The following is a 27,274-nucleotide window of genomic DNA, read 5'->3' as shown; positions in this document are numbered from 1 at the left end:
TGCAAATATTATTAGCCTGTGCCACAGGCAGTTGATGGGCCCAGAACTGGTTAGGTCTCTGTTTCTCATTCCAGTTGTGCAGGGGCTGGGACTTGGACGGATCCGCCCCCGTAGAGCTCTGAGGAGCCAATCGGCACACAGAAGGCGGGGCCCTGGGAGCGACAGCGGTGCTATCCAATGGGTGTACAGGCGGGGCCGCCTCTAGCCAATGGACGCGCTCCTCCGCGACCTCGGAAATGGTGAGGCGGTTTTGGGGGCCGTTGTTCGGTGCAGGGTTTGACTCAAGAGGTTGCGGTGCCCGGGTTGCCGTGTCAGCCCGACGTCCTCCTGATCCTAGGTGAGTTCAGCGGCGGCCCGCTCCTGGGGAGCTTCCCGCGGCTTCCAATTCGGGAAGAGGCCGGTACCCGAGGGCGGGAAGTGGGGACGAGAGAGCTGTAGGCCCGGGGGTCGCGGCCGCTGGGGGCGAGATACCCGCGCCGCAGCGTCCCCTCAGGCCGTTGGTGGAGTCGGCGCTTTCTCCTCAGGGAACCGGAGCCTCGACCGACCCCGGCGCCGCCGCCGCCCCTTCCCGGCCTTGGCCCCAGCGGCTGGGGAGCGGGCGTCGTCCCGAGCGCCGCTGGGCCACCGCGCCCCAGTCGGAGCTGGGCCTGGGCCTCGAGCTGCCGGCGGAGGGTGGGGGTCGCGGTGGCCTAGTGCGGTCTCGGCCGACGGACGCCGGTTCGAGTCCCCACTCAGCCCACTTTGTGGCGGGTAACTGTCTCCCTGGACTTCGGCTTTCGCGGTCTCTGAAGTGGGGATGACTTTCACCTGGTAGGGTCGTGGTCCGGATGATAATGATTTTCCGTGGGAAACGGTTACAATAAATGTTAACTGCTACTGTTTCCGAGGCTGGGGCCCTCTCCCCCGGGTCCCACCTCCGACGTCGCTGGGGGAGGGACCGTTGGGCCTCGCTTCCCCGGAAGTGGTAGCTCCGCCCCCTCGGGCGGAGGGGCGGCCTCTGAAGTCCCCCAGCCGGACTTCTCACGTCGAAGCCTGCACCAAAACCTCGTGCCTTCGCCCATTCACTCCTCACAGCGACCCTGGGAAATATTGTCAGTTGTCTGCGTGAGGAATTGGAGGCCCAGAGAGGTTAAATCCCTCAGCTACCGAGGGGCAGGACCAGAATCGACCCTCCGAGAGGCCGACCCTGAGCCCTGAATGCCGCCCTCAAGCCCCTTGCAGTTAGAAACCCGGGTACTTCCCTCGTCCGAGACTCCGCCCTGGGTTTAGAGGACTAGACTAGGTCACAGCTAGAATCAGCCCTGAGAAAGGTACCTAGGCTTCCCCCTGTTGGGAACGTGATTTATTTTCACAGGTAGGTGCTTCCTATCCCTAGCTTACATTTCAGAGCTGGGTGGATATCTTGAATCTTGTCACTCCGTAATCCCATCCAGTCTGGAATATTCAGTATCCTTTCTGTCCTTCATGAGAAGGCTCCTTGAATCATTCTCCTTTTTATTTACGTTCTTCCAGATCTATGTTTACTTTTTCCTTCATTGTCTTTTAGGCCCACTGCCTTAATGGGTTTTTCCGAATTCTCATCCGCTATCTTAGTTTAAATGTCATCTCAAAAAGTTCTTCACCATCCTTATCTAACGTAGATTCTCTCCACTCCCATCTCCCTTTGTCTATGTACTTATCCATCAAAATACTCATCTTAAGGTGTATCTATTTCTCTGGCTTATTTTTCTGTTTCACTAAATTGATTTATTGGGCTAGACACTATATTTATTTTTTTATATATTTTATTGATTTTAGAGAGGAAGGGAGAGGGAGAGAGAGATAGAAACATCAACGATGAGAGAGAATCATTGATTGGCTGCCTCCTGCCCGTCCCTTACTGGGAATAGAGCCCGCAACCCAGGCATGTGCCCTTAGCCGGAATCGAACCTGGGACCCTTCAGTCCGCAGGCCGACGCTCTATCCACTGCGCCAAACCAGCTAGGGCAAGACACTATCTTTAATTTGTCAAGTATTCTTAATGCCAGGGCACAGCGTCTGGCACACAGGGTCTTAACATGTTGAGTGAATGAATGTGTTTTGAAAAGTGAGTTCCTTTGGAAATGTCAAAACCATTAAGGAGCTGTTTTGGGAGGCAGCATTTAAGACCATTTTTGTGTCATGGAAAGGCATAATCTAAAGTAAATTTTGGTAATAAAATTGCCAGCACTTTGCTTTCTGCATTGATATCTTGTTTAAAAAGAAGGAAAAACTGGGGGTAGGAGTGGTGGGAGGTGGGAGGGGATTAACTGGGGAAAAAGGAGACATGTAATACTTTAAACAATAAAAAAAAAAAAGAAGGAAAAACTTTACAGTGGAGAAACTTGACGCTCCGAGTGATCAAAGTTAACATCACCTGTAATAATAAGCCTGTTGACATAATATGCTCTCTGATATAATGCACCAAGGTGAACACAGCATCACTTCTGTGGTATTCTTGCCAGATATGTATTAATCATGAGAAAACATCAAACCCAAACTAAGGACATGCTACAGAATAGCCAATACACTTAACGAGGTTATGAGAGATGAAGAAACAAAAAATATCCCTGGTCAAAGAAGATTAAGGAGAAATAAAATGCAGTATGTGACCCTGGATTTGATCCTGAACCAGAAAAAGGGTATTTGTGAAATTTGAAGATCTATTGATTAGTTGCTAGTATTGTATTAGTGTTAGTTTCCTACATTTGATAATTTTACTATGGGTTATTTGGGTGAGAAGTATATGGGAGTTCTTTGTGCTTTTTTTTGTAAGTCAAATTATTTTAAAGTGAAAGTTAAAAATAAAAAGGTGAAACCCATGTGTTGGGTATTAAATAAAATGCTTTAAATGCACTAGTTTTTGTGACCTATTCTGTGCACTGTTTTTTTTTTGTGTGTGTGTGTGTTTTGCTTGTCATCCTTAAAGCAGAAATGAAATTGAAAGTAAGTTCTCACTTCTACTTTTGCAGTTTTCCGGAAGAGCTAAAGATGGCTGAATTTCTAGATGACCAGGACACTCAACTGTGTGACAACTGGTAAGAAATTAATCTAAGAAATGTTATTGGAATGAGGATAAACTAACTTCTGTAAAGGGTTGGTTTATTTATTGGCAGGTAAAAATTAGAATCATATAATTTGTCCCGCAAATATATAGGTCTAAAGCCTTTATGACAATTTTAGATAAAGTTGCCTATTTTGGTAATTTGACAAGATGGTTGGTGTAGCTATCATAGTGTGGTGTAGTGAGAGACTAGTGATAGGATGAAGCTGGGCTTCAGGGCTCTGGTTCCTGCTTTTAATTAGTTAATGACTTTTGGCAAGTCACTGACTGCTTTGGGCCTCACTTTTCTGACCTATAAATAAGGGAATTTATTTTTTTGCCTTTCTGAAAAATATCATCATATGTTTTTTAAAAAGGTACTAAAAATATCATAAGCCCTAGCTCCGAGGTCGGCAAACTCATTAGTCAACAGAGCCAAATATCAACAGTACAACGATTGAAATTTCTTTTGAGAGCCAAATTTTTTAAACATAAACTTCTTTTAACACCACTTCTTCAAAATAGACTTGTCCAGGCCGTGGTATTTTGTGGAAGAGCCACACTCAAGGGGCCAAAGAGCCGCATGTGGCTCGCGAGCCGCAGTTTGCCGACCACTGCCCTAGCTGGTTTGGCTCAGTGGATAGAGTGTCAGCCTGCAGACTGAAAGGTCCTGGGTTCGATTCTGGTCAAGGGCACATGCCCGGGTTGCAGGCTCAATCTCCCAGTAGGGGGTGTGCTGGAGGCAGTTGATCAATGATTCTTCATAATTTTTTTTAAAATAAATCTTTATTGTTCAGATTATTACAGGTGTTCCTCTTTTTTTTCCCCATAGCTCCCCTCCACCTGATTCCCCACTCCACCCCATACCCTTACCGCCCCTCCCCCCCACCACTGTCTTCATCCATAGGTGTAAGATTTTTGTCCAATCTCTTCCCGAACCCCTCACAGCCCCTTCCTCCTGAGAATTGTCAGTCCACTCCCTTTCTGTGTCCCTGATTCTATTATATTCATCAGTCCATTCTGTTCATCAGATTTTCCATTCACTTGATTTTTAGATTCACTTGTTGGTAGGTATGTATTTGTTGTCATTTTGTTGTTCATAATTTTTTTTTTAAATTATATTTTATTGATTTTTACAGAGAGGAAGGGAAAGGGATAGAGAGTTAGAAACATCAATCAGCTGCCTCCTGCACACGCCCTACTGGGGATGTGCCAGCAACCAAGGTACATGCCCTTGACCGGAATCGAACCTGGGACCCTTCAGTCCGCAGGGCGACGCTCTATCCATTGAGCCAAACTGGTTAGGGCTGTTCATAATTTTTATCTTTACCTTTTTCTTCTTCTTCCTCTTCTTAAAGAATACCCTTCAGCCATTTCATATAATCCTGGTTTGGTGGTTATGAACTCCTTTAGCTTTTTCTTGTCTGTGAAGCTCTTTATCTGACCTTCAATTCTGAATGATAGCTTTGCTGGATAGAGTAATCTTGGCTGTAGGTTCTTGCTGTTCATCACTTTGAATATTTCTTGCCACTCCTGCTGGCCTGCATAGTTTCTGTTGAGAAATCAGCTGACAGTCGTATGGGTACTCCCTTGTAGGTAACTAACTGTTTTTCTCTTGCTGTTTTCAAGATTCTCTCTTTGTCTTTTGCTCTTGGCATTTTAATTATGATGTGTCTTGGTGTGGTCCTCTTTGGATTCCTCTTGTTTGGGTTTCTGTGCGCTTCCTGGACTTGTAAGTCTATTTCTTTCACCAGGTAGGGAAAGTTTTCTGTCATTATTTCTTCTAATAGGTTTTCAATATTTTGCTCTCTCTCTTCTTCTGGCACCCCAATAATTCGGATGTTGGTACACTTAAAGTTGTCCCAGGGGCTCCTTACACTATCTTCATTTTTTTTTTTTTTTAAATATATTTTATTGATTTTTTACAGAGAGGAAGGGAGAGGAATAGAGAGCCAGAAACATCGATGAGAGAGAAACATCGATCAGCTGCCTCCTGCACACCTCCCACTGGGGATGTGCCCGCAACCAAGGTACATGCCCCTGACCAGAATCGAACCTGGGACCCTTCAGTCCACAGGCCAACGCTCCATCCACTGAGCCAAACCGGTTAGGGCTACACTATCTTCATATTTTTGATAGGCTTTTTTTTTTTTTTTTTTTAATATATTTTATTGGTTTTTTACAGAGAGGAAGGGAGAGGGATAGAGAGCCAGAAACATTGATGAGAGAGAAACATCAATCAGCTGCCTCCTGCACACCCCCGACGGGGGATGTGCCCACAACCAAGGTACATGCCCTTGACCGGAATCAAACCCGGGACCCCTGAGTCTGCAGGCCAATGCTCTATCCACTGAGCCAAACCAGCCAGGGCCATATTTTTGGATTCTTTTTTCTTTTTGTTTTTCTGGTTGCGTGTTTTTTGTTTCCTCATATTTCAGATCTTTGGTTTGATTCTTGGGGTCTTTTGATCTACAGTTGAATTTCTGTATATTCTTTATTTCAGACAGTGTATGCTTAATTTCTGACTGGTCCTTTTCCATTTTTTTGGCATTCTCATTAAGGTCTTTGAAGGTCTCACTAAGCTCCTCAGAAGGTCTCATCAAGTTTCTCCACGATTTTTAGAAGATTCTTGAGTAACCTTATAAATGTGGTTTTGAACTCTGTCCAATAGTTTGCTTTCCTCTATTTCTTTCATTCATGACATGTTTCTTTGTCTCCGCATTTTGTTGCTTCCCTGTGTTGATGGAGTGGTTTTCTGTGGTAGGTGACCAGTGGCTCAGCCTCCCCTATCACCTGAGGTGGACACTCTTGGTGCACCCCTTTGTGGGCTGAGTGCAAAGTCTTGGTGTAGTTAAGCCTTGATTGCTGTTGGTACACTGGGGGGAATTGACCTCCAGGCCAATTGGCTGTGAGGACCTGCTGTGTCTATAATGGAAGAACTGCTGTGCTGGAGACACGCTTATGGGGCAGGACTTGCTTCAGTGGGGCTTTGGTGCTCACTGAGTCTGCCTCTTGAATGTGTCACTTATGGATGTGAGTAGTTGAAATCTGGTGTCGTCTCACACTGACCACTAGGTACACTGGCTTCTGGATCTCCATTGGGGTGCAGGTCAGCTACTGTCTGAGGCCACCCAGCAGGAGCTATAGCGAGAACTACAGTTTTCTCTTCTTTGCTTGGGGTTTGGAGGTTTTAGAGCTGTCTGACCAGAGCTACAGTTTGTTAGGTTAAGCTGCGATAGGGCAGGCCATTTATATGCAAAAGCCGCTGCATGGAGCTTGGGTGGGTTTGTAGATTGTGCAGGGCGGGGTCTCAGGGAGTCACTAGGCTAGGGTGTGGCAAACAGCGATGGCTGCCAGTCAGCCGGCTCTGTGTCTCCCCGTTTCCAAGTCCCCGCGCCCCAGCGCAGTAAACTATGATTGCTGCGCGCACCTCTGCAAGAAAGCCACCCTCACTTTCCGACCCGATGGCAGACAGTCCAGCTTCTCCCCATAGGAGTTTGGGTCCCCAGCGTCTCCCCAGAAACGAGTTCAGAGTAATCGGGAGCTGGTCTCCCTTCGGGTTGAAAGAAGCAGCGCACCCAGTCGCCCGCCGCCAGCCCGATTTACACGCCTCCTTACCTCAGCTTTTCAGTGCTTGTGCACGTCTCAATGCTCTTTTCTCTTTCCTTCTAGTTGTAGAACTTCCACTCAGCCAGCTTTCCAGTGGTTCTGGGTGATAGACATTTTGTCTTTTAGTTGTAGTTTTGAAATTGTTGTGTGAGGCAGCAGTTTAGGTGTTTACCTATGCCGCCATCTTGATTTTCCCCTCTCTTCATCATTGATGTTTCTATCTCTTTCCTTCTTTCCTCTCTGAAATCAATAAAAGTATATTAAAAAATATGTACATAATAAAAATGTTGGACTAGGTTAATTTTTTAAAAAAAATATGTTTTTATTGATTTTAGCGAGGGAAAGAGAGGAAGAGAGAGAGAGAAACATCGGTGATGAGAATCATTGATCAGCTGCCTCCTGCACAGCCCCCTACTGGGGATCTAGCCTGCAACCCAGGCACATGCCCCTGACTGGAATCGAACCCAGGACCCTTCAGTCCACAGGCCGACGCTCTACCCACTGAGCCCAACTGGCTAGGGTGGTTAATGTGGTTTTTTTGTTTGTTGTTTTGTTTTCAAGTATGTTGCAAGGATTTACCTGAGTGGCTACAGTGGCTGGTTGTCTTTGGGTTGATTGGGAGCAAGGGTTAATGATCTTGGCTCTATATATAGTAGTGAGAGAGCAGTTGAACCAGTGTAGTTGAACTATTTTTATAAAGAATTTTGCTGGAAGAATGTTCAATTGCTTTAAAAAAAAAAAAAAAAAAAAGTCTAGCCGAAACCGGTTTGGCTCAGTGGATAGAGCGTCGGCCTGCGGACTGAGGGGTCCCGGGTTCGATTCCGGTCGGGGGCATGTACCTTGGTTGCGGGCACATCCTCAGTGGGAGGTGTGCAGGAGGCAGCTCATCGATGTTTCTCTCTCATCGATGTTTCTAGCTCTCTATCCCTCTCCCTTCCTCTCTGTGAAATATCAGTAAAATATATTTAAAAAGAAAAAAGAAAAAAAGTCTAAAGTCTTCTGGCAGTCCAGATTAATCATTATCATTTCATGATTCCAGAGCTGTTAAGTGAAGACTGGGCGTAGTCTGCAATGATGAGCTTTCTATTTTGGAGTTTTTAACTCACGTGAATGACAAGAAAGAGCAACTCTGCTAAAGTGAAACTTAGGAGTGCAGCTAATCTGATTCTTGATTGGGATTTCTCAAGAGCACTTGTATATTTTTGTGATATACAAGTGCTCTTACTAAAAGCTAAAGAAAGCAAAAGTGCCTGTGTTAACTTACCAAATTGTGGCAGGAGGAAAGAGATATATATATTTTTAAATATATTTTATTGATTTTTTTACAGAGAGGAAGGGAGAGTGATAGAGAGTTAAAAACATCAATCAGCCGCCTCCTGAATATTCCCTACTGGGAATGTGCCCGCAACCAAGGTACATGCCCTTGACTGGAATCGAACCTGGGACCCTTGAGTCGCAGGCTGATGCTCTGTCCACTGAGCCAAACCGGTTAGGGCAGGATAGAGATATTTAATAAGGGAAATAGTTTGATGTAGATTGATGAAAGGTTCAAGTCAAAAAGCAATTTTTTTTTGTTGTTGTTGCCTTTTTCTTCTCAGTCTTTTGGCAGAATTAGGATATAATCAGAGCAACTGTTGGTCACAATATCCTTTCCCTGAATGGAATTAAGATTTCATTTCTTAAAAACAAATTTGTATTTTAGCTTTGTTTGAGTTTTATATATACTGTTACTAATACAAAGTAATCAATGATATAAATAATTACAAGCAAACATCACTGTGGTTTTATAAGAAAACATATATATGACTTTAGCATCAGGTAAGGTACTCTTTTTTAAAAAATATTTTAAAAATTGACTTATAGCCCTGACTGGTTTGGCTCAGTGGATAGAGCGTCGGCCTGCGGACTGAAGGGTCCCGGGTTCGATTCCAGTCAAGGGCATGTACCTTGGTTGCGGGCACATCCCCAGTGGGGGGTGTGCAGGAGGCAGCTGATCAATGTTTCTCTCATTGATGTTTCTAACTCTCTATCCCTCTCCCTTCCTCTCTGTAAAAAAATCAATAAAATATATTTTTTTAAAAAATTGACTTAGAGAGGAAGGAAGAGGGATATGAGAGTGAAACATCAATTGGCTGCCTCCTATACGCCCTCTACAGGGGATTGAGCATGAAACCCAGGCATGTGCCCTGACTGGGAATCCAACCAGAAATCTTTGGTGTACAGGACACCCAATCAACTGAACCACACTGGCCTGGTGAGATAATCTCATTTTATCAGTCCAAGGAATCTCAAACCTAGAACAATCTATAAATAACTATGCCAAAGGAATTTTAAAAAAGGGGGAGGGGAGAGGTAGTTAATGGAAAGCTAATGAAAACAAGGTTATTCAAAGTGAAAGCAATTTGCCGAAACCGGTTTGGCTCAGTGGATAGAGCGTTTGGCTCAGTGGATAGAGTGTTTGGCTCAGTGGATAGAGCGTCGGCCTGCGGACTGAAGGGTCCCGGGTTCAATTCCGGTCAAGGGCATGTACCTAGTTGCGGGCACATCCCCAGTAGGGGGTGTGCAGGAGGCAGCTGATCAATGTTTCTCTCTCATCGATGTTTCTAGCTCTCTATTCCTCTCCCTTCCTCTCTGTAAAATATCAATAAAATATATTTAAAAAAAAAAAAAAGTGAAAGCAATTTATTTAAAGAAAAGAGCAGATTAGCATGGGTGGCTGACTAAGCCAGCACAGACCTCCCATCTAAGTAACCCTGTCTAAATTCCGGGTTTTAAAATTTTGTCTTTAGAGCCATATTCCTATTCTCTAAGAAAAATTAAGGTACTCTTTAAAATATGAGCTGCCATTAGACCAGTAAAAAGAGTAGTTTGGCCCTACCCAGTTTGGCTCAGTGGATAGAGTGTTGGCCTGTGAACTGAAAGGTCCCAGGTTCACTTCTGGTCAAGGGCAGGTGCCCGGGTTGTAGGCCCGATCCGCAGTGGGGACTTGCAGGAGGCAGCAGATTGATGATTCTCTCTCATTGTGGATGTTTCTCTCCCTCTCCCTTCCTCTCTGAAATTAATAAAAAAATATTAAAAAAGAAGAAGAGTAGTTTGTTGTGATTAGAAAAGAGTTTTTTGCATATTAACTCTTTCTTAAGGTGTCTTCTGATTGGGAGGAGAGTGGTTCTAGAGAACAGAAGCTTCCTTCAGCTTTTAATTTTTGCATGTGTTAAAGGATTGGTTTCTGGCTTGTTATGTTTATTGTTTGGGAGGCTACTGGGAATTTTTCTTTTTTTTAAAAAATATATTCTTTATTTCAGAGAGGAAGGGAAAGGGAGAGGGAGAGATAGAAACATCAATAATGAGAGAGAATCCTTGATTGGCTGTCTCCTGCATACCTACTGGGGATTGAGTCTGCAACCCAAGCATGTGCCCTTAACTAGAATTGAACCCAGGACCCTCAGTTCCCTAAGCCAAGGCTCTATCCACTGAGCAAAACGAGCCAGGGCTGGGAATTTTTCATGAAGTCTTGGTTTGCCTTTCAATCATTTCTATCTAAAATGAAATTTTATCTTTAACTTGCTAGTTCTACCTTGGGGTTTTTAGCAGTTCTATCGATATATAGAATTGTGTTCTCATTTATCTCACTTTGAAACATCTTTATTTTATCTGTAGGTAGGAAGCAAGTATATTGTTTGCGATTTTATTCTGGATGACACACTTATAGGCACATTCTTTTAATACAATCTTTAGCTAGCCTGTGAAATTGGAGTTTTCTAATTGTCACATCCAAATGAGTAAAAGGTTAGGCCTTTGAATACTATGTGCCTCTTGTTTGAATGTATATATATTCCTGTTAAATTTATTTTTATTTTTTTTTTTCAATATATTTTATTGATTTTTTACAGAGAGGAAGGGAGAGTGATAGAGAGTTAAAAACATCAATGAGAGAGAAACATCGATCAGCCGCCTCCTGCATATTCCCTACTGGGAATGTGCCCGCAACCAAGGTACATGCCCTTGACTGGAATCGAACCTGGGACCTCTCAGTCCGCAGGCCGACGCTCTATCCACCGAGCCAAACCAGTTAGGGCATTAAATTTATTTTTTATTTTTAAATTACAGTTAACAAAATGTATTAGTTTCAGGTATACTACACAGTGATTCAACATTTATATACCTTATAAAGTGTTCATCACAATAAGCCTTAATGCAGAAATAAAAATTTTGGAAGCAGAAAAACTATACCATCTAATAATTTGAGCAGTGAGATGATTCCTATACCATCCTGCTAAAAAAAAAAAAAAAAAAAAAAAAATCTCTGCAAAGCTGGAAAGTAGGATTGTTGGAAGAAGATATCCAGGATACTTGCCACACAACCAAATGAAACACGTGTCAAACTCATTAAGTTTAAAAAACAAAACATTTCACCCTAGCCGGTTTGGCTCAGTGGATAAAGTGTTGGCTTGTGGACTGAAGAGTCCTGGGTTCCATTCCAGACAAGGGCACATGCCCAGTTGTGGGCTCCATCCCCAGTAGAGGGCATGCAAGAGGCAGTCAATCAGTGATTCTCTCTCATCCTTGATGTTTCTCTATCTCTCCCTTCCTCTCTGAAATCAATAAAAACACACTTTAAAAAACTACACAAAACATATCTAGACATTCAGTTGCACTGATCCCATCCATAAGCATGGCCTACTGAATTTTGTCAGGCAGTAACATGTGGCTCCAAAGACAGGGCCAAGAAAACATTGGTCCTGCCAGATCATTCTTATTTATGATGCTTCCAAGTGCTACTTTGTTTTTAATCCTCACCTGAGGATATTTTTCCATTGATTGTTAGAGAGAGGGAAAGACAGAAATATCGATGTGAGAGAAACACATTGATTGGTTGCCTCCTGCATGTGCCCTAACCAGGGTCCTGGCCGAGGGCCGAGGAGGAGCCTGCAACCGAGGTATGTGCCCTTGACCAGAATTGAACCCAGGACCCTTCGGTCCCCAGGCCAACGCTCTATCCACTGAGCCAAACTGGCTAGGGCCCATGTGCTACTTTGAATGGATTTAACACTGTTAGTGTTTTTTGCCAGATGTTGTCAGAATTGATACCTAATTCTTGTACTAAAAGTGGCCCATCCTCAGAGTTGTTTCCATCGAATGGCTGAGGTGTAGTTGGACTATATGCCTAAGTTGGCTGGAAAATCTGCCCAGTGTTGTGGTTGCATCATGTCTGGAGGGACAAATTGCCCTTGCTCTGAGTAGTCATAGCCAGCAGACTGTGGGGCCTTCCACAATCATAGGACTGCTGCTATTGGTCATTGATGTTGTGACCTCTCTGATAGAAAACCCTGTGTAAGTTATCAAAGCCTGACATTGCAAATGATCAAACGTAGAGGTTGATGCAGTAGCTCCAACAGCCTGGCTTGACCTTTAGTGGAATAAATCTAATCTCAGACTGAGAGTGAAAATAAATGGTAGGCTTTTTTTATTTTATTTTTTTAATATAATTGTGTTTTGGGGCATGGATGGTTTTGGAAAAGCCTAACTCAGCTCTTTTTGGCACCTGACTGTCTGACTTCATGTTGTTGGTTGTGATCAACTCTGACATCTAGAAAGTGAGGTTGAGCTTTTAGAATAGTGTATAGCAGTGATAATTCAGAGTGTTGCACAGAAGACTCAAACCTTCAGGAGTTAATTCTTGAAAGGCAGGGGTAGTAACAGTAATAGCCAATAGACGAGATATTCGCTCAAGAGAAATAATGGAGAATAAAGATTGGACAAGACAGATTTTCACATGATTACAACTGTGACTAGATCAGTCAGTAATGCTTGCCTTTTTCTTTGATCTAATTCTGTAGCAAAAGGGAAATTCCTTTGTGTAACTTTACCATCCATGAGATCCATTGTCAAAGGAACATTGGTGTGTGCCCTATCTGCAAGGAACCATTTCCCAAATCTGGCATGGAGACTCACATGGCTACAGAACACTGTCAGGTAAACCAGTAAGGACTCAAATGTTCATTAATGTATTATACTTGCTATTGTGCAATAGCAAGTGAGCAAGTTATCACAAAGCCAATTTATTGTTTTTCACTTCTTACCCTAGGTAACCTGCAAATGTAATAAGAAGTTGGAGAAGAGGCAGTTGCAGAATCATGAGGTTAGTTTTCCTGTACAAAGAAGGGAGTGAGTTATTGTGGGGCCAAGTGTGAGATTACAGAGCCACATGCAGAACAGAAAGCTAGTTTGGTTGTCTGTGCTCTACAAGATTTGTGCACAATGCCTCTCAAAGCCTGTTTGAGGCTCTGACTGACGGACTGACTGTTGCCAGATCCATTGCATGGCTGTTGTGCCCCATGCTCAGGCCTCAAAGTCTGTCCCTTTGGAACTGAGTCTGTCATTCTCATTCCAGATTTGGCTACTTGCAGCCTCACTGAGTGCTAATCCAAATTGGGGGTTGCCAATGTGGTACGACCTCCTTTAGTCCACAACCTGCCTTACATCTTATAATTTCATTTTGACTTGATCATCTGGATAGCGTGGTGTTGACACCTAAAGAAATTTCTCAGAGAGCATTTGGTGAGAGAGAACATAGTATCATTTGGTCCCTAGTTGAGATAAAACTGTCCATTGTTGAAAAATTTATCAAGGTTTGCAACTTAAGATTCGTGCATTTCATTCTGTCTCAAATAAATTAACAACTTGTTAATTTATAATTTTAAAGGGTAATTTATATTCAAGGAAGAAAATTAGAAAAGATATAAAAAAAACAAGAATCACTTGTAACCCTACAGCGTAGAGATAAATGTCTCACAAATACTTTGGCACTCTTATTACCTTCATTATTTTTTCTAAGCATTTGACCTATGATTGAGGTCACATTAACAATAATAATAAGTATTTCTTTGGATCTAACATCTACCTGCTACATAAACAACCTTCAATCAACTGCCCCCTCTTCTGGCTTCTCTTCAGCTATTTCTGGGGTTCACATTGGTGATATAGCAGTCATTTTAAAGATTTGAGTACAGATTATTTCCTAACATTCCTGCAAGTAAAACTATGACAGTGTGGGCCAGAGATTAAAGAGTCTGAAATTTTTTTCCTTTAAAAAAAGTTTTTACTTTCTATGCTGTTCTGGTGAGTTACTAGCACTTTTTAGAGTTGTTAAAATATTTACTATATTATCTAGTAAGTGCCAGTGATTATTTGCTCTTTTGCTGTTGAGTAACTTAAATCTGTGACATGTCCTTCATTTTCTGAGTACAGTATATTCACTGGTGATTCTTGGCTTATTTGGTCAATATAAAGTCAGTGCTATAATACAAATATGCAGATTAGACAAATCAGTGTCTTTCTAACAGACAGTCTCTTTAACAGATCTTAAGACAAATTGGAATGGTAAGGGGAAATTGGGCTGGTGGAACTTTGACAAACCTTTCCGAATTGTTATGTTTTTACTCTTGCTCCTGGGCTTATCTGGCTGATTTTGGATTACTTTGTAATGTGTGCACAAAATAAGTCAGGGTAGTTGAGTGAGTAGGTTCCTTCTAAAGTTTTCTTCCCTTTGTAGAACCTGGTGGCAGGGACAAAGCGAGAAGCCCTGACTCTTAAATTCATAGAAAAACATGGCAGGCAGGTGAAGCTAGGGTTGGAAGAGAATATTGAAGTAAATACTTTTTTGCTTTCCTTGCCCTGTACTAAAACATGGCCTCTCTTAGATTTGCATATTAACTGCTTCATTACTCTGTGTTGTAGGAGACTGAGTGTCCTCTGCGGCTTGCCCTTTGCCAACACTGTGATTTGGAACTTTCTGTTCTCAAACTGAAGGACCATGAAGATTACTGTGGTGCCCGGACAGAGTTATGTGGCAATTGTGGACGTAACGTCCTGGTGAAAGATCTGAAGACTCACCCAGAAGTTTGTAGGAGAGATGGGGAGAAAAAGAGAGATGAGGTTGCCATGCCTCCTAATGCGTATGATGTGTCTTGGGGTCAAGATGGAATATGGATTGCATCCCAACTCCTCAGACAAATTGAGTCTCTGGATCCACCCATGAGGCTACCTCCAAGGTCCCTGAGAGCCTCAGAATCGGAACTTTCCCATAGTAGGACTACCAACCAAAGGAACATGACAACCCAGTTTCCAATTCAGAATAATCTATGTGAGTTGTGTTTGGGATTAGAAGGTTATAAAAATCTGTTTAATTCTCACAGGAGTCTCATGAGGGTAGGTAAGTAAGTGGTAGAGCGGAGATTTGAATTCAGGCAATCTGACCCCATGCTGTAAACCATTCTACAATGCACAAAACACACATAAAGTGTTTAGCACAGTGCCTGTCTCAAAACAATTAAAATAGTATTGGAACCTTTTATCATGGCATACTTAATATTTGGAGTCCTGTGAGAACTGGAGGGCTGGGCCTCTTTTATTCCTACATAGATGCCTATAAACCTGGAATATTTGTAGGCATGGACTTGAGCTAAAGCATGGCATTTCTAATGTATCTTGAGAACCAGTTTACTTTTTTCGCCCCCCAGTGGAAGAACAAGAAAGGAATAGAAGCCAACAGTCCCCCATAGAGGGCGGTGAAGACAGTTCAAACTTGGACTTCATGTTGGCCTTAAGTCTGCAAAACGAAGGCCAGGCCCCCAAGTTGGCAGAGCAGGACTTCTGGAGGGCTGTGTGTGAGGCAGAGCAGTCCCTTGGAGGTCCCAGTGCTCTGAATGACATAAAGGGTAGGTTTGTTTAATCTTCACTAGCCTCTGTCTCCACAGTTGTGTGTTTTCTTACATTATACAATTTATTTTAAAAATGAAAGTTTTTCATGAGATAAAATTTGCCTTTTTTGTTTGTTCATTGCTTTTCCAACTTTTTATTTTTAAAAAACTGTCAGAAAATAGTATAGCAAATATCTTATATACCCCTCATCTTTATTCACCATTTCTAGTATTTTTCTTTGATCTTTATAATTTTTCCCCTTGAGCTATTTGAGAATAAGCTGCAGATATAACATTTTACCTCTATATACTTCAGGATGTATATTTCAAGAACAGGGCATTCTAAGTAAATGCACATAACATTATATATGTTTTTCATTTTTCTTCAGTGTGTCTCATTTTCAAAATAACCTCTTATGCCTTAGTCATATTACAATTCCCTTTTTAACATATTTAAATGTGTTATTTTTATATTGTGTCTGAAAATATATCAAACTCCTTTTGGTCTTCGTTTTTTCACTCATGGTGGCTTGCTGCCTCTCTTTCTAAATGCACTCACAAGAGTTAGCCTTGAGTTTTCTGATGTGTTCCTCAGAGTATAGATGCTTCTAGCAGGCACCTGGGGATACTATTGATGGGGACAGTTTTAAACTGAATTTTTTGGCTTGGGTTTTTAAAAATCATAAATGTAGATTTTGGACTCAGATCCATGTAAAGGCCAAACTCAATAATATTTGTAACTCTTAGTTACTTTTAAGAAAAAAAATTTTTTTAAGTCAGAGAGAGGAAGGGAGAAGGAGAGAGATAGAAACATCAATGATGAGGGAGAATCATCAATCGGCTGCCTCTTGCAGGCTCCTATTGGGGATTGAGCCTGAAACCTGGGCATGTTCCCTGACCAGGAATTGAACTCCAACCACTGAGCAACACTGGCCAGGCTTCATAAGTCTTTCCTGAGGATTGAAATAATGCACAGAAGGCTGATTAGTGCCTAGAGTTATTGCACATTTAAACTTCTTTCTTAATGAGAGTAGTGGGTGACTAATATTAGCTACTTAGGGAATGGTGGCCAGTAAGTCTTTTTCCATAGTGGCAGTTTTTGCTTGGGGTTTGTCTCTTGGGCAGTTTCCCTGAGAGGATTTACAGCCCCACAAATTGCTCCATCTCTGAAATGTCAAAGGGAGTCACACTTTTAATTAAAACCCCACCAGGGGAATAACAGGTTGAATCAAGTTTTGTTCATTGGCATCTGTGTGGCCTCTGATACCCAGGTGCAGCTGATGAGACCATGTTGCCTTGTGAATTTTGTGAGGAGCTCTACCCAGAGGAATTGCTGATCGACCATCAGGTGTGTTGTGAATTACTGGAGAGTTTTAAGTAGGAATGTGTGCAGGCCATGGTTGGTGTTGCAGGCTACATGAGGTCTTGAGCAAATTTTTAAAAAAATACATATTTTATTGATTTTTTACAGAGAGGAAGGGAGAGGAATAGAGAGTTAGAAACATCGATGAGAGAGAAACATTGATCAGCTGCCTCCTGCACACCCCCTACTGGGGATGTGCCCGCAACCAAGGTACATGCCCTTGACCAGAATCGAACCTGGGACACCTTCAGTCCGCAGGCCGATGTTCTATCCACTGAGCCAAACCAGTTAGGGCGAGCAAATTATTTTAATAGGCCTGTTGTAGGAGTAGCAACTGTGTTTTACCATGATGTGGCTGACATATGGCTATGAGAACTTAGTCTTGTTCACTCTTGGAAAAAGTATTGCTCATTCCAGCAGGCCCAGTTTGCTCCCTCCATGTGGTGACTACTCTGTCTCTACTGACCATATGTAATCTGGTCTCATCTCATGCCACATTTTATTTATTGGAGCTGTATTGAAGTCCTTGCAGTTCCCTGGAAGGGTCAGAGGTCCTTCTTGCACTTAACTTTTTCTGCCTGGAAGCGATGTGGCCTTCCACCCCTGCCTCATCAACAGACCCCTTACTTGTAGACTTGGTTCAGACACAACCTGCAAGAAACTATCCTGAGTGACGCTCTGAAGACTAGGTCAGAGGTCCCACCTATGTGCACCCTAAAAGTTCTGTGCCCACTTCTCTTTTAGTCTGTTACCCTGTGATGTGGTCTCCTGATCCCCGTTCGTCTGCACCATTGGCTGAGTTCCTTGAGGACAGATTCTGGGTTTTCCTAGTTTCTGAATCTTAATACCTGGTATATGAAAGGTGTCAGATATTTCTTAAATGAACGTTCTTGAGCCATTTAGGAATGATTAGAGAATAATAGACTTTGTTTTAGGATTGCTTAGTGGAGGGAACTACTTTTTCCCTCAACACTCTTGCTCTGTCTGATTTGGATTGGCCTAGTCTAGCATTTCCAAAACATAAGCAACCCCATAAGTGGAATAATACATATTTGAATAAACCTAGTTTTTGGTTTGGGAGCAGCATAAGAATATCCACTAACAGGATAAGAAAGAATATTTGGGTCCTCTCTTGCTATGTGGTTGTGAGAAGAATCTTGAATCTTTTTCAATTAGTTTAAAAAGAATAATCACATGAACACAGTAAAAAGGAAAAAAAGCACAGAAATGTTTAAAAGTGAGCATTCCATCTGCATTTCCTGACCCTTTCTAGTTCCTCTCCTCAGTATTAAGCCTTATTAAAATTTTGTGACTCCTAGAAAATGTTTTAGTAATGTATTTTTTCCCTTAACCTTTTTTAAACCTCCCCCCCCCTTTTTTTTTTGAGACAGACAAGCTGTAACCCTTCCCGTGCCTTACCTTCATTTAACATGGGTAGCACTTCCCCCAAAGAGGTGGTGGAGGACCCTGATGTCATCTTCCAGAGGTTTCTGCAGCAGGCTACAAGTAACCAGTTCAACTCTTTGATGGGCCTGAGCAATACACCCTCTGTGGAGGGCAGCATCATCATCCCATGTGAATTCTGTGGGGTCCAGCTGGAAGAGGAGGTGCTGTTCCATCACCAGGTAAGAGTCCCTGAAGGACCAGTCTACTTCACTCCATGCTGATCCCGTGCGTGAACCTGGGGCTTTCAGGGCTGAGAACGCTTCTTTAGTGGTTAAGTTGCATGCGTACCTGACTTGGCTACCGGACATGCCCTGTTTTGTGAGCTTTCTTTACCATCTGGCAACTGAAGCCATCATGTCACTAGCTAAGGACCATGGAGTCAGGACTCTGTGCAGGTGTGGAGGACTTGTCAGCATGGTTGAGATGAGAGCTCTCCTGATGTCACTAACATATTCTACTTTTGACCAGGCAGATTCTTCCTGTTGTGGTGGTATTTGAGGCATTTCAGGAGACCTGGGGGCTAGTTCTACTATTGACCATGGGGTAGATCCTGTTTCCTCCCTGGGGATATCTGTAAATGAAGGAGTTAGACTAGACAAGTCCTTTCTCAGCTTTTGTAGGATTCAGATCTGTTAATAGGGAATACAATTTTCTGCCCAATCCCTGTTTGTTATAGGGAGCTAACACTCCAGGTGTGTTCAGGATCATTTCTGTAGTTGATGCCATATAGCTGTTGCTAGAACACCACACATTTCATTCGTGTAAATAAAGACTTCTGCTTTTAGATCAAGCAGTAGGTAAATGACTGCTGGTTGTCTCCTACAGGAGACTCTGAAATAAGCAACTATGCAAATACTCTGTGGTCAAAGTATAGGTAGTATACTTTTGTTTTAAAAATATATTTCTTTATTGATTTCAGAGAGGAAGGGAGGAGAGAGATAGAAACATCAGTGATGAGAGAGAATCATTGATTGGCTGCCTCTTGCACACCCCCCACTGGGGATGGAGCCCACAACCCAGGCATGTATGTGCCCTTGGCTGGAATCGAACCTGGGACCCTTCAGTCCGCAGGCTGACACTCTATCCACTGAGCCAAGCCGGCCAGGGCTAGGTAGTATACTTTTTAGGGCTCTCGACACCAGCCCTTCCTTAATCCCTGCACAAATCAGGCAGTGCTTCTTCAGTGCCTTGGGTGCTAATAGGAATGATTGCTCCTTTCTAGATGTTTCCTTAGTCTCAGGCCCTTCCTCAGTGGTTGTCAAAGACCCCGGATAAGGTGTGTTCCCCTAACCTGCTGCTCCTTCCTTTCTTCCCACTGCTCCCTCTCCAAGAAATGACTCAGTCCAGAGGTACTAATTTTTTGTTTTGTTTTGTTAGGACCAGTGTGACCAACGCCCAGCCACAGCAAACAACCATGTGACGGAGGATATTCCTAGACAGGATTTCCAGTCTCGAGAGACCTCACCAGAGTTGCCCAAGAGGCGTGTCAGACACCAGGGTATTAGCCAGGGCTGAGCCAAAGCTGCAGGTCTGCTGCTGACTCGGGCCTGTTTACCGTTTCTCATCCGCTACTCTAACATGGGGGTTCCCTGAATCCTGAACCAAGCACAGTAGGATCTCACTACTAGCAGTTGTGGTCCCATGTTAGACTGAGCGGTCTTGAGTGTAGGTTTATAGGGTACTGGCTTGGTAGTGATTACTCAGCTATAGTTTTCTCAGTGGACTATTTGGAGCTAATTTTTAGACCTTACTGTGGCTGCCCTGGGCTCCTACCTCTAGTTGAAATTTGCTTAGAGTATTCAATCATTATCATTATTATTATTATTAAAGAGTCTCAGGGACTAAGCAAGTAAACTGTTTTTGAAACTCACTACAAAGCCAGTTAGACATTATTTTTCAAGGTTTGCTTACACATGATTGTTGGTTAGTTATATGAGGACTCAAGTAATAAGTATATAGTGTGGACAAAGTTGTTCCCAACTGTTTGGAGACTTGGGTTTCAGCAGCCTTTAGAGGAGAGGCAGTTGTGTTCTACCCAGAATCTTTATGTTCCTGCTCCAACTCTAGCACTAATAGCAAGAGCAGTCTTTTGCCTAAAACTGGTTCTCTCTTCTCTTTGCAGGAGACCTGTCTTCTGGTTACATGGATGATATTAAGCAGGAAACGACTAAAGTGCCCACCTACCCTCTTCCCCCTAGCAGACCCATTAACAATATGATGGCTACCTGTAACCGTGTGTCAACATCCACATCAAGCCCTAAATCTGGTTCCCAGCCCAGCGTAATGAAGCTCAACAACTTAGACAGCCAGGACATTCGGGGGCGGAATCGAAACAGCCATAATGGGGCTATGGCTACTGGGCACGTTCCAGTGATTCGCTCTGTTCGAAATCTCTACCCAGAAAACCTTGCGCCCTCTTTCCCCCGTGGGCCTTCAGGGAGACATGGGTCAAGGTAATCAGCAGCTCAGGAGTGGAGCTTTTGAGTAGCTCAGGAGACTATGAGAGTGTGGACTTTGTTGTGCTATGGCCTGATTCCAAAATGTCCTCTTGCTTTTTGTTGTTGGTTTGTGTTGTCTGCTCACAGAACGCTGCTGTGTCTGGTTCCAGCTGTTTGTTTGCTGAGTTGTCTGACATTTGCTCAGGGGCATCTTAGAAACTAGTTTCCAATCTTTCTCTTTCAGTGGTAGGAGTGAAGGTGCCAGGAACTCAAGGGTCACTGCCACAACTGCCAGCTTTCGCAATAGGACTGCAAAGGTAATGGGGGAATCCAGCCTCGAAATGCTCAGCGAGGACTCGGGAGCGGGTGGGTGTGGTAGGTATGGTTCTTGAAGTCAGAGGAGCTGGGCAACATGCCGCTTGTGGCTGAAGGGCTGTTCGTTTGTCTTTTGATGAAGAGGTTTCTATGGAAGCTTGACGTTTTCAGAGCGCTGAAGGTATACTGTCTGAATTTTCACTTTCTATGTGGGCTTTTGTTTGTGTTCTGTTTTCAATAGGCAAAACCCCCCAAGCAACAGGGAGCTGGTGATGCCGAGGAGGAAGAGGAGGAGTAATGGTGTCTGAGAGAACCTGCACAGGGTTCCATCTTCTCTGCGCAGCCGCAGTGCAGGCCCTGCCTTTTGGGCTCTGTGGGCAGGGGAGATTTTAGATTTACCTTTTTCTAAGAAATGACCATTTTGTGTCTTTTGAGATTGTGATGTGGGAGTTTGGGGGGTGGAGGGAGGGCTAGCAGGGAGGCTGTTAAGAAATGTTTCAGTTTTAGCTGCTGCCTTTTGGCAGCACAAAAATACAACTTATGGCCTCTCAGCCCACCAGGGCTCCATCTTTTGACATACTGTCACCACTGTTTCTTGGTGCTGTGTGGTCCTGGTGGAGAGAGGAGAGGGTTGTGGAAACCTGATTCTTTTTCCCCACAGGGGCCTAAATCTGGGAACTTTTGGGTAACCTCCTGTGTGCTGCCCCTCCCCAATCCAGAACTGGGCCTGTTGTGTGTGGAGCAGCCCTGGAGTGTTCAGGTCAGTTGCAGTATAAGTTAGGAACAGGCTTTTGGAGATGAGTTGAACTAGAATGGACTCCGGCTTTGTTTTATTCTGCTTCTTTGGCATTTGGCATCACTGCCTTCTGTTTTGGTGGGGAAATGGCTCCTTTTTCTTTACTGCCTTCTGATGGAGACAGTGAGGGACTTCCTGTCCCTGCCAGGGCCTTGCCCTAAGCTCTGTGACTTAACTCTAAACCAAGTATCAGAGCCCCCATCTCCCTCTTTTTATTTTATTATTATTATAATTATTAACATCCTTGCACTAGAAATAAAGTTTGTACTTAAAGTTTACCTGAGTCTTGTGGTTCCTTCTCCTGTGCACTCTGGAGACCTCAGGGAGTGTGGGGGAAGGTGAGCAGGACTAGGCTTTCTGTTTCCTGGAACCCTGGCTGATCCAGGGTGAGCTCCTTCTCAGAGCCACCATGGAAAACATTAAGGAGATTCTTCAAAAAATTAAATAGAACTACCATATGGTCCTGCAATCCCACTTTTGGGTATTGATCCGAAGAAATCTGAAACACTCATTTGAAAAGATAGGGGTACCCTTATATTCATTGCAGCATTACTTACATTACCCAAGACATGGAAGCAACTTAAGTGTCTGTCGGTAGACATGGATAAAGAAGATATGGTGTAAATGTATAATAGAATATTACTCAGCCATAAAAAATGAAATATTGCCATTTGCGGCAACATAGATGGACCTAATGAAGAAACTCTTCAGAGAACAAATGGATGGTTAGATGGGAGGGGGTTTGGGAGGATGAGTGAAAAGGGTAAAGGGGTTAGGATGTACAAATAGCCACTTATAAAAACAGTCAAATGGGTTGTAAAAAGTAGTATAGGAAATATAGTCAATATAATTATGGTATAGGTGGATACTAGATCTGTGTGATCACTTCATAAGATGTAAATGTCTGATCACTATGTTGTACACCTGAAACTAATAATATTGAATGTCAACTGTAACTGAAAATTAAAAATTTTTTAAAAAGAGTAGATGATCACACAATTCTTAGGGAAAATCAAAATTAGATGAAGATTATTTATTGGTGAGACTTTGTTCCTGTAGTGAGCTTTCTTTACACAGCAATGGTGTAAATAGCATCGAATTGAATGAAAAGTTTGTTAAATGCAACCATAAATAATTATAATAAATACACATCAAGTAACTTTACAGCACACGTGTTTTAGGGCCAAGGTTTAGATCTGTCTGGACCTCAATGTGCTCTCTGGGAGAAGCAGTCATGTTAGCAGCAGGTAACTCACAGCTATCATCTAATCAAGTGATTGGCCAACAGAAGCTTCCCAACCCCCTCGTGGGGAGGTAGCTGACGGAATTCTGAGTTCATTCAAGGGATGGGAAGGGTTAGAGGGAACTAAGAATTTAAAAATACAGGAGGGAAAAAAAAAACACAAAAAAAATAAATAAAAATACAGGAGGAAAAACAACTTCTAATAAATCCAAAGGCTCTTTCATTATGCAGAAATGAAACAGGATCCTTGTCAGGACTACATCCTGCTGTGACCTCCAGTCTAGGGGGCTGTGGCCACATGAGGCAGTGGCCAACCACATTCTCCAGACGGGGATACTGCAGGCACTCACCTCCAGACACTGATCCCGCATCAAATATAAGTGATGCAACTGGACAGTTAACCCAAGTTTATCTTTTCCTTAGGGGAGGGGATCTTTTCTACAATGGTCCTTAATGCAGTTCCCAGGAATAATAGGGAGGAGATGGATGCTAACGGCTCAAAAATCCACGTTTCCAACAGGTAGAGGAAGGAGGAGCACATCCTCCTCTCACCAGCATTCACACTCCAAAACCACCTCAGCACTCACTCAGAACTTCCACTATTCACAATATTATACAATAAATACAGTGATGAATTCTGTGAGAACTGGCAAGGCCTGAATGACGGTCCAACAAGATGGCATATGCTGCTCTTCAACAAAGTACCACTGGACAAAGACCCAGGTGGGGCACAAATGCAGGGGCAGTGGGTGAGCTGGGGCAGCCCAGCCCTGGCACACACATGGGGCAGCGAGGGGGTTGCTGGGTGGGCCCAGCCAGAGGGGCAGAAGGACCTCCCTTGCGTCTCCATCTGGACTGGAAGGTCTTAGTCACTGAAGCAGACCCGAATTGAGCAGAGCACCTCGGACAGCTCTTTAAAGTGGGCGTGGAACCCTTTCCTCAGCTCCTCACATCCCACCGCAGCGAGGAAGGGCCGTTTCTGAGCACAGGAGTGGGGAAGGCTTGCAACACTTGTTTTCCTATTCAGTCCGTCTCAAGCACTGTCCCTCTCAACTCCTGGAGCTGGGACGCACCGCCTGGCTCTGTGAACCAACGTCGGGAATGAACCCTTTGGTCGCCTGCTCCCGAGAAGCACTCGGGAAAACACAGACCAGGGTCCCAGAACTGACGGGAGAGCAGAGATAGTCTGGGAAGGGACAGGGGGGACCACTGTGGACTTTTCCTCAGAAAAACCCAGACCATTAACAAGGCTCTGAAGATTAACACATACACCTCCCATGTTTGGGTAACTGGTCCAACCATGGAAGAAGGCCTGCAGGAGCCGTGTCCAGGAGAAACTCTGGCTCCAGGTAGGTGGGGCAGGCCTGGCCATAGGCTTGTTTGTGGATGTGTTCTCAGAAGGAATAGGACTCTGAGTGGTCAATGGCGTCTCATCGCCAACTTCCTGCTGGGTGGTTCTGTGATGTGGAACCATCTGGGGCCCTAGGGTATCAGAATCTGGTGGCCACGAAGGACAGTGTCCAGGAAGATCAAATGAGACACAAACTGGGAACTAAACTACCCTACAAACACCATGAACGGTAGCAAAAGAACCAACCCATCACAAAACGTACAAATACAAAAAGTTAAGTCTTCCAGGAGGCCCTGGAATATGGACAAAAGTTCAGAAAAGCAAAATTTTGCCAACTCCTCACGCAGGGCCCTCCCTGGAGGGACATGCCCGCAGTGGCAGGCTTCCCAAGCCGGCAGAGCAGTGCCTCGGTGACAGCCTAACTCTGGAGCTCCCTCCCTTCAGCCACTTAGGGGGTCTTCGCGGTAGTGAATGGCACAACGCAGTTTCTCCAGCATGATTTCCAGAGAGGAGTACTGGGGAAGCTTGATCATGAACATGCATGTCTCCACGCGGATGTAGCGAGAGTCTGGGGAACCTATGGGAAAAACGGGGTCAGTGTTAGAGGCTGGGCTGGGATCCCAGGGAGACCTAGGCCTGGCTGGCCCTCACATGGCATGAGAGGTGGTGCAGGAGAAGATTCTGGAGGAGAAAAGGCAGACACACCACTGCTGTCCAGTACAGGCACCAGACTGCTGACCTGAGAGGGAATCTTACTGCAGACAGCAAAGGGTTTGTTTTTTAACTAAATCATTTTGCTGCATTTATTTTTTCAAAAATAATTTTTAATCCTCATCTGAGGATATTTTTTCCATTGATTTTTGTTTATTTGTTTTTATCTTCTTTCCCATTGATTTTTAGAGTGAATAGGAGAGGGAGAGACAAAGAAAAACACTGATGTGAGAGAGACACATAGATTGGTTGCCTCCCGCATACCCCCAACCAGGGCCGGGAGCCTGCAACTGAGGTACATGCCCTTGACTGGAATCAAACCCAGGACCCTTCAGTCCTCAGGCTGATGCTCTATCCACTGAGCCAAACCAGCTAGGGCTATTTTGCTGCATTTAGAAGTTGAAAGATTAAAACATGTCTAGATTTTTAGCTTTTACAAATATTGGAAAATATATCAACATGGACCTGTACTGTTACTTGGTGAAGGTCAGGTTTGAAAGGCATGTTACCCTTGGCCTTTCCCCCACTTATATCTGGGCTTTAGTGTTTGGGGTCCCTGATCTGTTGTTCTCCCTCCCTCATGCAGGACCCCATTCTAATCAGAGAAGGGCCTTCTCCCCACTTGGCACGTGACCAGGGAGGGCAGTACCTGCTGTGCCATCTGGGGGGGCGATCTTCATGGGGTACGGGGGCACATGGGCTGTGTCGGGGCCCCCGTCCTTGCAGGGGCAGGTGAACGGGATGCGTTCCTGGTTGCAGGCAAACTTGATGAACTTGCACAGCTCCTCCTGGGCGAACATCTCCAGGGCCCCCCAGAAGAACTCGATGTGCTGGTCCGTCTCCATCAGCCCCACCTGGTACATGGTGTGGGCCTGGGAAGAAAGACCCCCAGATGTGAGCAGACTTGGCCTCTGCTGACCCAGGGCCTCCCCAGGGCAGGCCAATCCCAGGACAGAGTGCAGCGGGGAAACGATGGCGCAGGACCCAGGGCGAGGACTATGTTGACAGTGACTGCGAAGTTAGTTGTATCAGTGCTGGTTTGTGTGACTGTGGCCTGGGCACCAGACCTGGCAGCAGGGCTTATACATGTTACCACTCTGACCTCACTGGGCAGGTCCTGTCACCGTTCCCACTAGAGGTGAAGTCACCTGGGCAAGGTCTCTCAAGTAGGAAGAAGCAACCCTGGGACACAGGGCCCGGTTGAGGAAAGCTGGCAAGAACAGTCCATCAGCTCAGAATGGTGGCTTAAGGCCTGGGCTCTGGAAGCAGGTGATCTGGGTACAAAGTTTGACTCTGCCACTTGCTGGCTGTGTGAAGTTGGGCAAGTGACTTATCTCTTAGCTTTAGGTTATTCAGCTGTGAGATAGGGTTGAGCAAAGCTTCTCCCACATGCGAGGAGGGTGCTGGGGCACAGGAAGTGCTGGGACAGGCCCTGCCTGCCCGCCCAGCGCCAGCACTGACCTTCAGGAACTCGAGGTTGATGTATGGGAGGCCGCAAGTCCGCAGCTCCATCTCCAGAGGGCTGAGCGTGGTGAGCAGCTGCAGGGGCACAATGGAGCCCAGGCCCGCCCGCACGGCTGTGGTGCACTCGTCATTCTGCAGCTCCCGCAACCGCAGGCTCCGGATGGCGGCTGCGTAGATGTCCTTGTTCTCCCACCTGTGGGGTCAGGGGGACACCGGTCAGGGAGGAGGCCGAGGCAGCTGATGGGGTTGCTCCTAGGTGCCCAGTTACCCAGGTTTCCCAGTCTTGGCAGCTCAATGAACTCTTCCTATCCCACCTCTGGTGTCACCCATCTCAGCTGGTATTTCCTAATATAAACGTCCTTCTGCTGAAGACAGTCCACCATCCTTCTTGATGCCCAGCGTCCCGCCTCATTTCCCTCCCGCTGGTGAAAAGCTGCCTGTCACCTAACCAGGACGCTTGTGCCGCTGTTAGACCCCAGCCAGCCAGCTTGGCCAGTCCCCTCCGTGCACACACACTCACGCCACAGGGATGTGCCGGCCACGGCTGCACAGCTCCACCTCCTCGCCCGTCATGGTCAGGTAGGTGAACCGGCAGCAGGGCTTGTTGGGGCTGTCAGGGCTCTCAGTGGCCAGGTGCTGGGAGGCGATCTCGGCGCACAAGGCCTCCAGCTCGATCTCGTCGTTGATCTGGAGGCAGAGGCAGACAGAGGCTAACTGCCCGCCCGCTCCCAGGCCCCCAGGAAGACAGCCTAGACCTCCGATGGGCAAAGAGCAGGCA

The 27,274-nt window shown here is 44.8% G+C and overlaps 2 protein-coding genes across 6 annotated transcripts in view; one reads left to right on the top strand and one right to left on the bottom strand.

Moving 5' to 3' along the window:
- The first annotated feature begins 211 nt into the window (after positions 1-211).
- TRAFD1 (TRAF-type zinc finger domain containing 1) lies at positions 212-22,005 on the top strand. Its single transcript, XM_080650601.1, has 12 exons — positions 212-337; positions 2,991-3,056; positions 12,508-12,643; positions 12,756-12,809; positions 14,408-14,813; positions 15,190-15,387; positions 16,641-16,717; positions 18,124-18,357; positions 19,556-19,676; positions 20,301-20,631; positions 20,861-20,933; positions 21,173-22,005. The coding sequence occupies exons 1-12, from the start codon at positions 237-239 to the stop codon at positions 21,227-21,229; spliced, it is 1,854 nt and encodes a 617-aa protein (XP_080506727.1). The 5' UTR covers positions 212-236; the 3' UTR covers positions 21,230-22,005.
- A 726-nt stretch (positions 22,006-22,731) lies between these two features.
- The window catches only part of HECTD4 (HECT domain E3 ubiquitin protein ligase 4), a 166,922-nt gene continuing 162,379 nt past the window's right edge, over positions 22,732-27,274 (bottom strand). For all 5 annotated transcript variants that reach the window (XM_080650565.1, XM_080650566.1, XM_080650568.1 and 2 more), the window contains exons 73-76: positions 27,017-27,183; positions 26,494-26,689; positions 25,682-25,904; positions 22,732-24,898 (exon numbers count right to left, since the gene is read on the bottom strand). In XM_080650565.1, coding sequence (XP_080506691.1) covers positions 24,762-24,898; positions 25,682-25,904; positions 26,494-26,689; positions 27,017-27,183 — 723 coding nt within the window. In that variant the 3' untranslated portion in view covers positions 22,732-24,761. The remainder of the gene's footprint in view (positions 24,899-25,681; positions 25,905-26,493; positions 26,690-27,016; positions 27,184-27,274) is intronic.

Source organism: Plecotus auritus, assembly GCF_963455305.1.
Source record: "Plecotus auritus genome assembly, chromosome: 13".
Taxonomy (NCBI): domain Eukaryota; kingdom Metazoa; phylum Chordata; class Mammalia; order Chiroptera; family Vespertilionidae; genus Plecotus; species Plecotus auritus.
The sequence above is the reverse complement of the archived record's forward strand: the minus strand, read 5'-3'. Positions and strand labels throughout refer to the sequence as shown.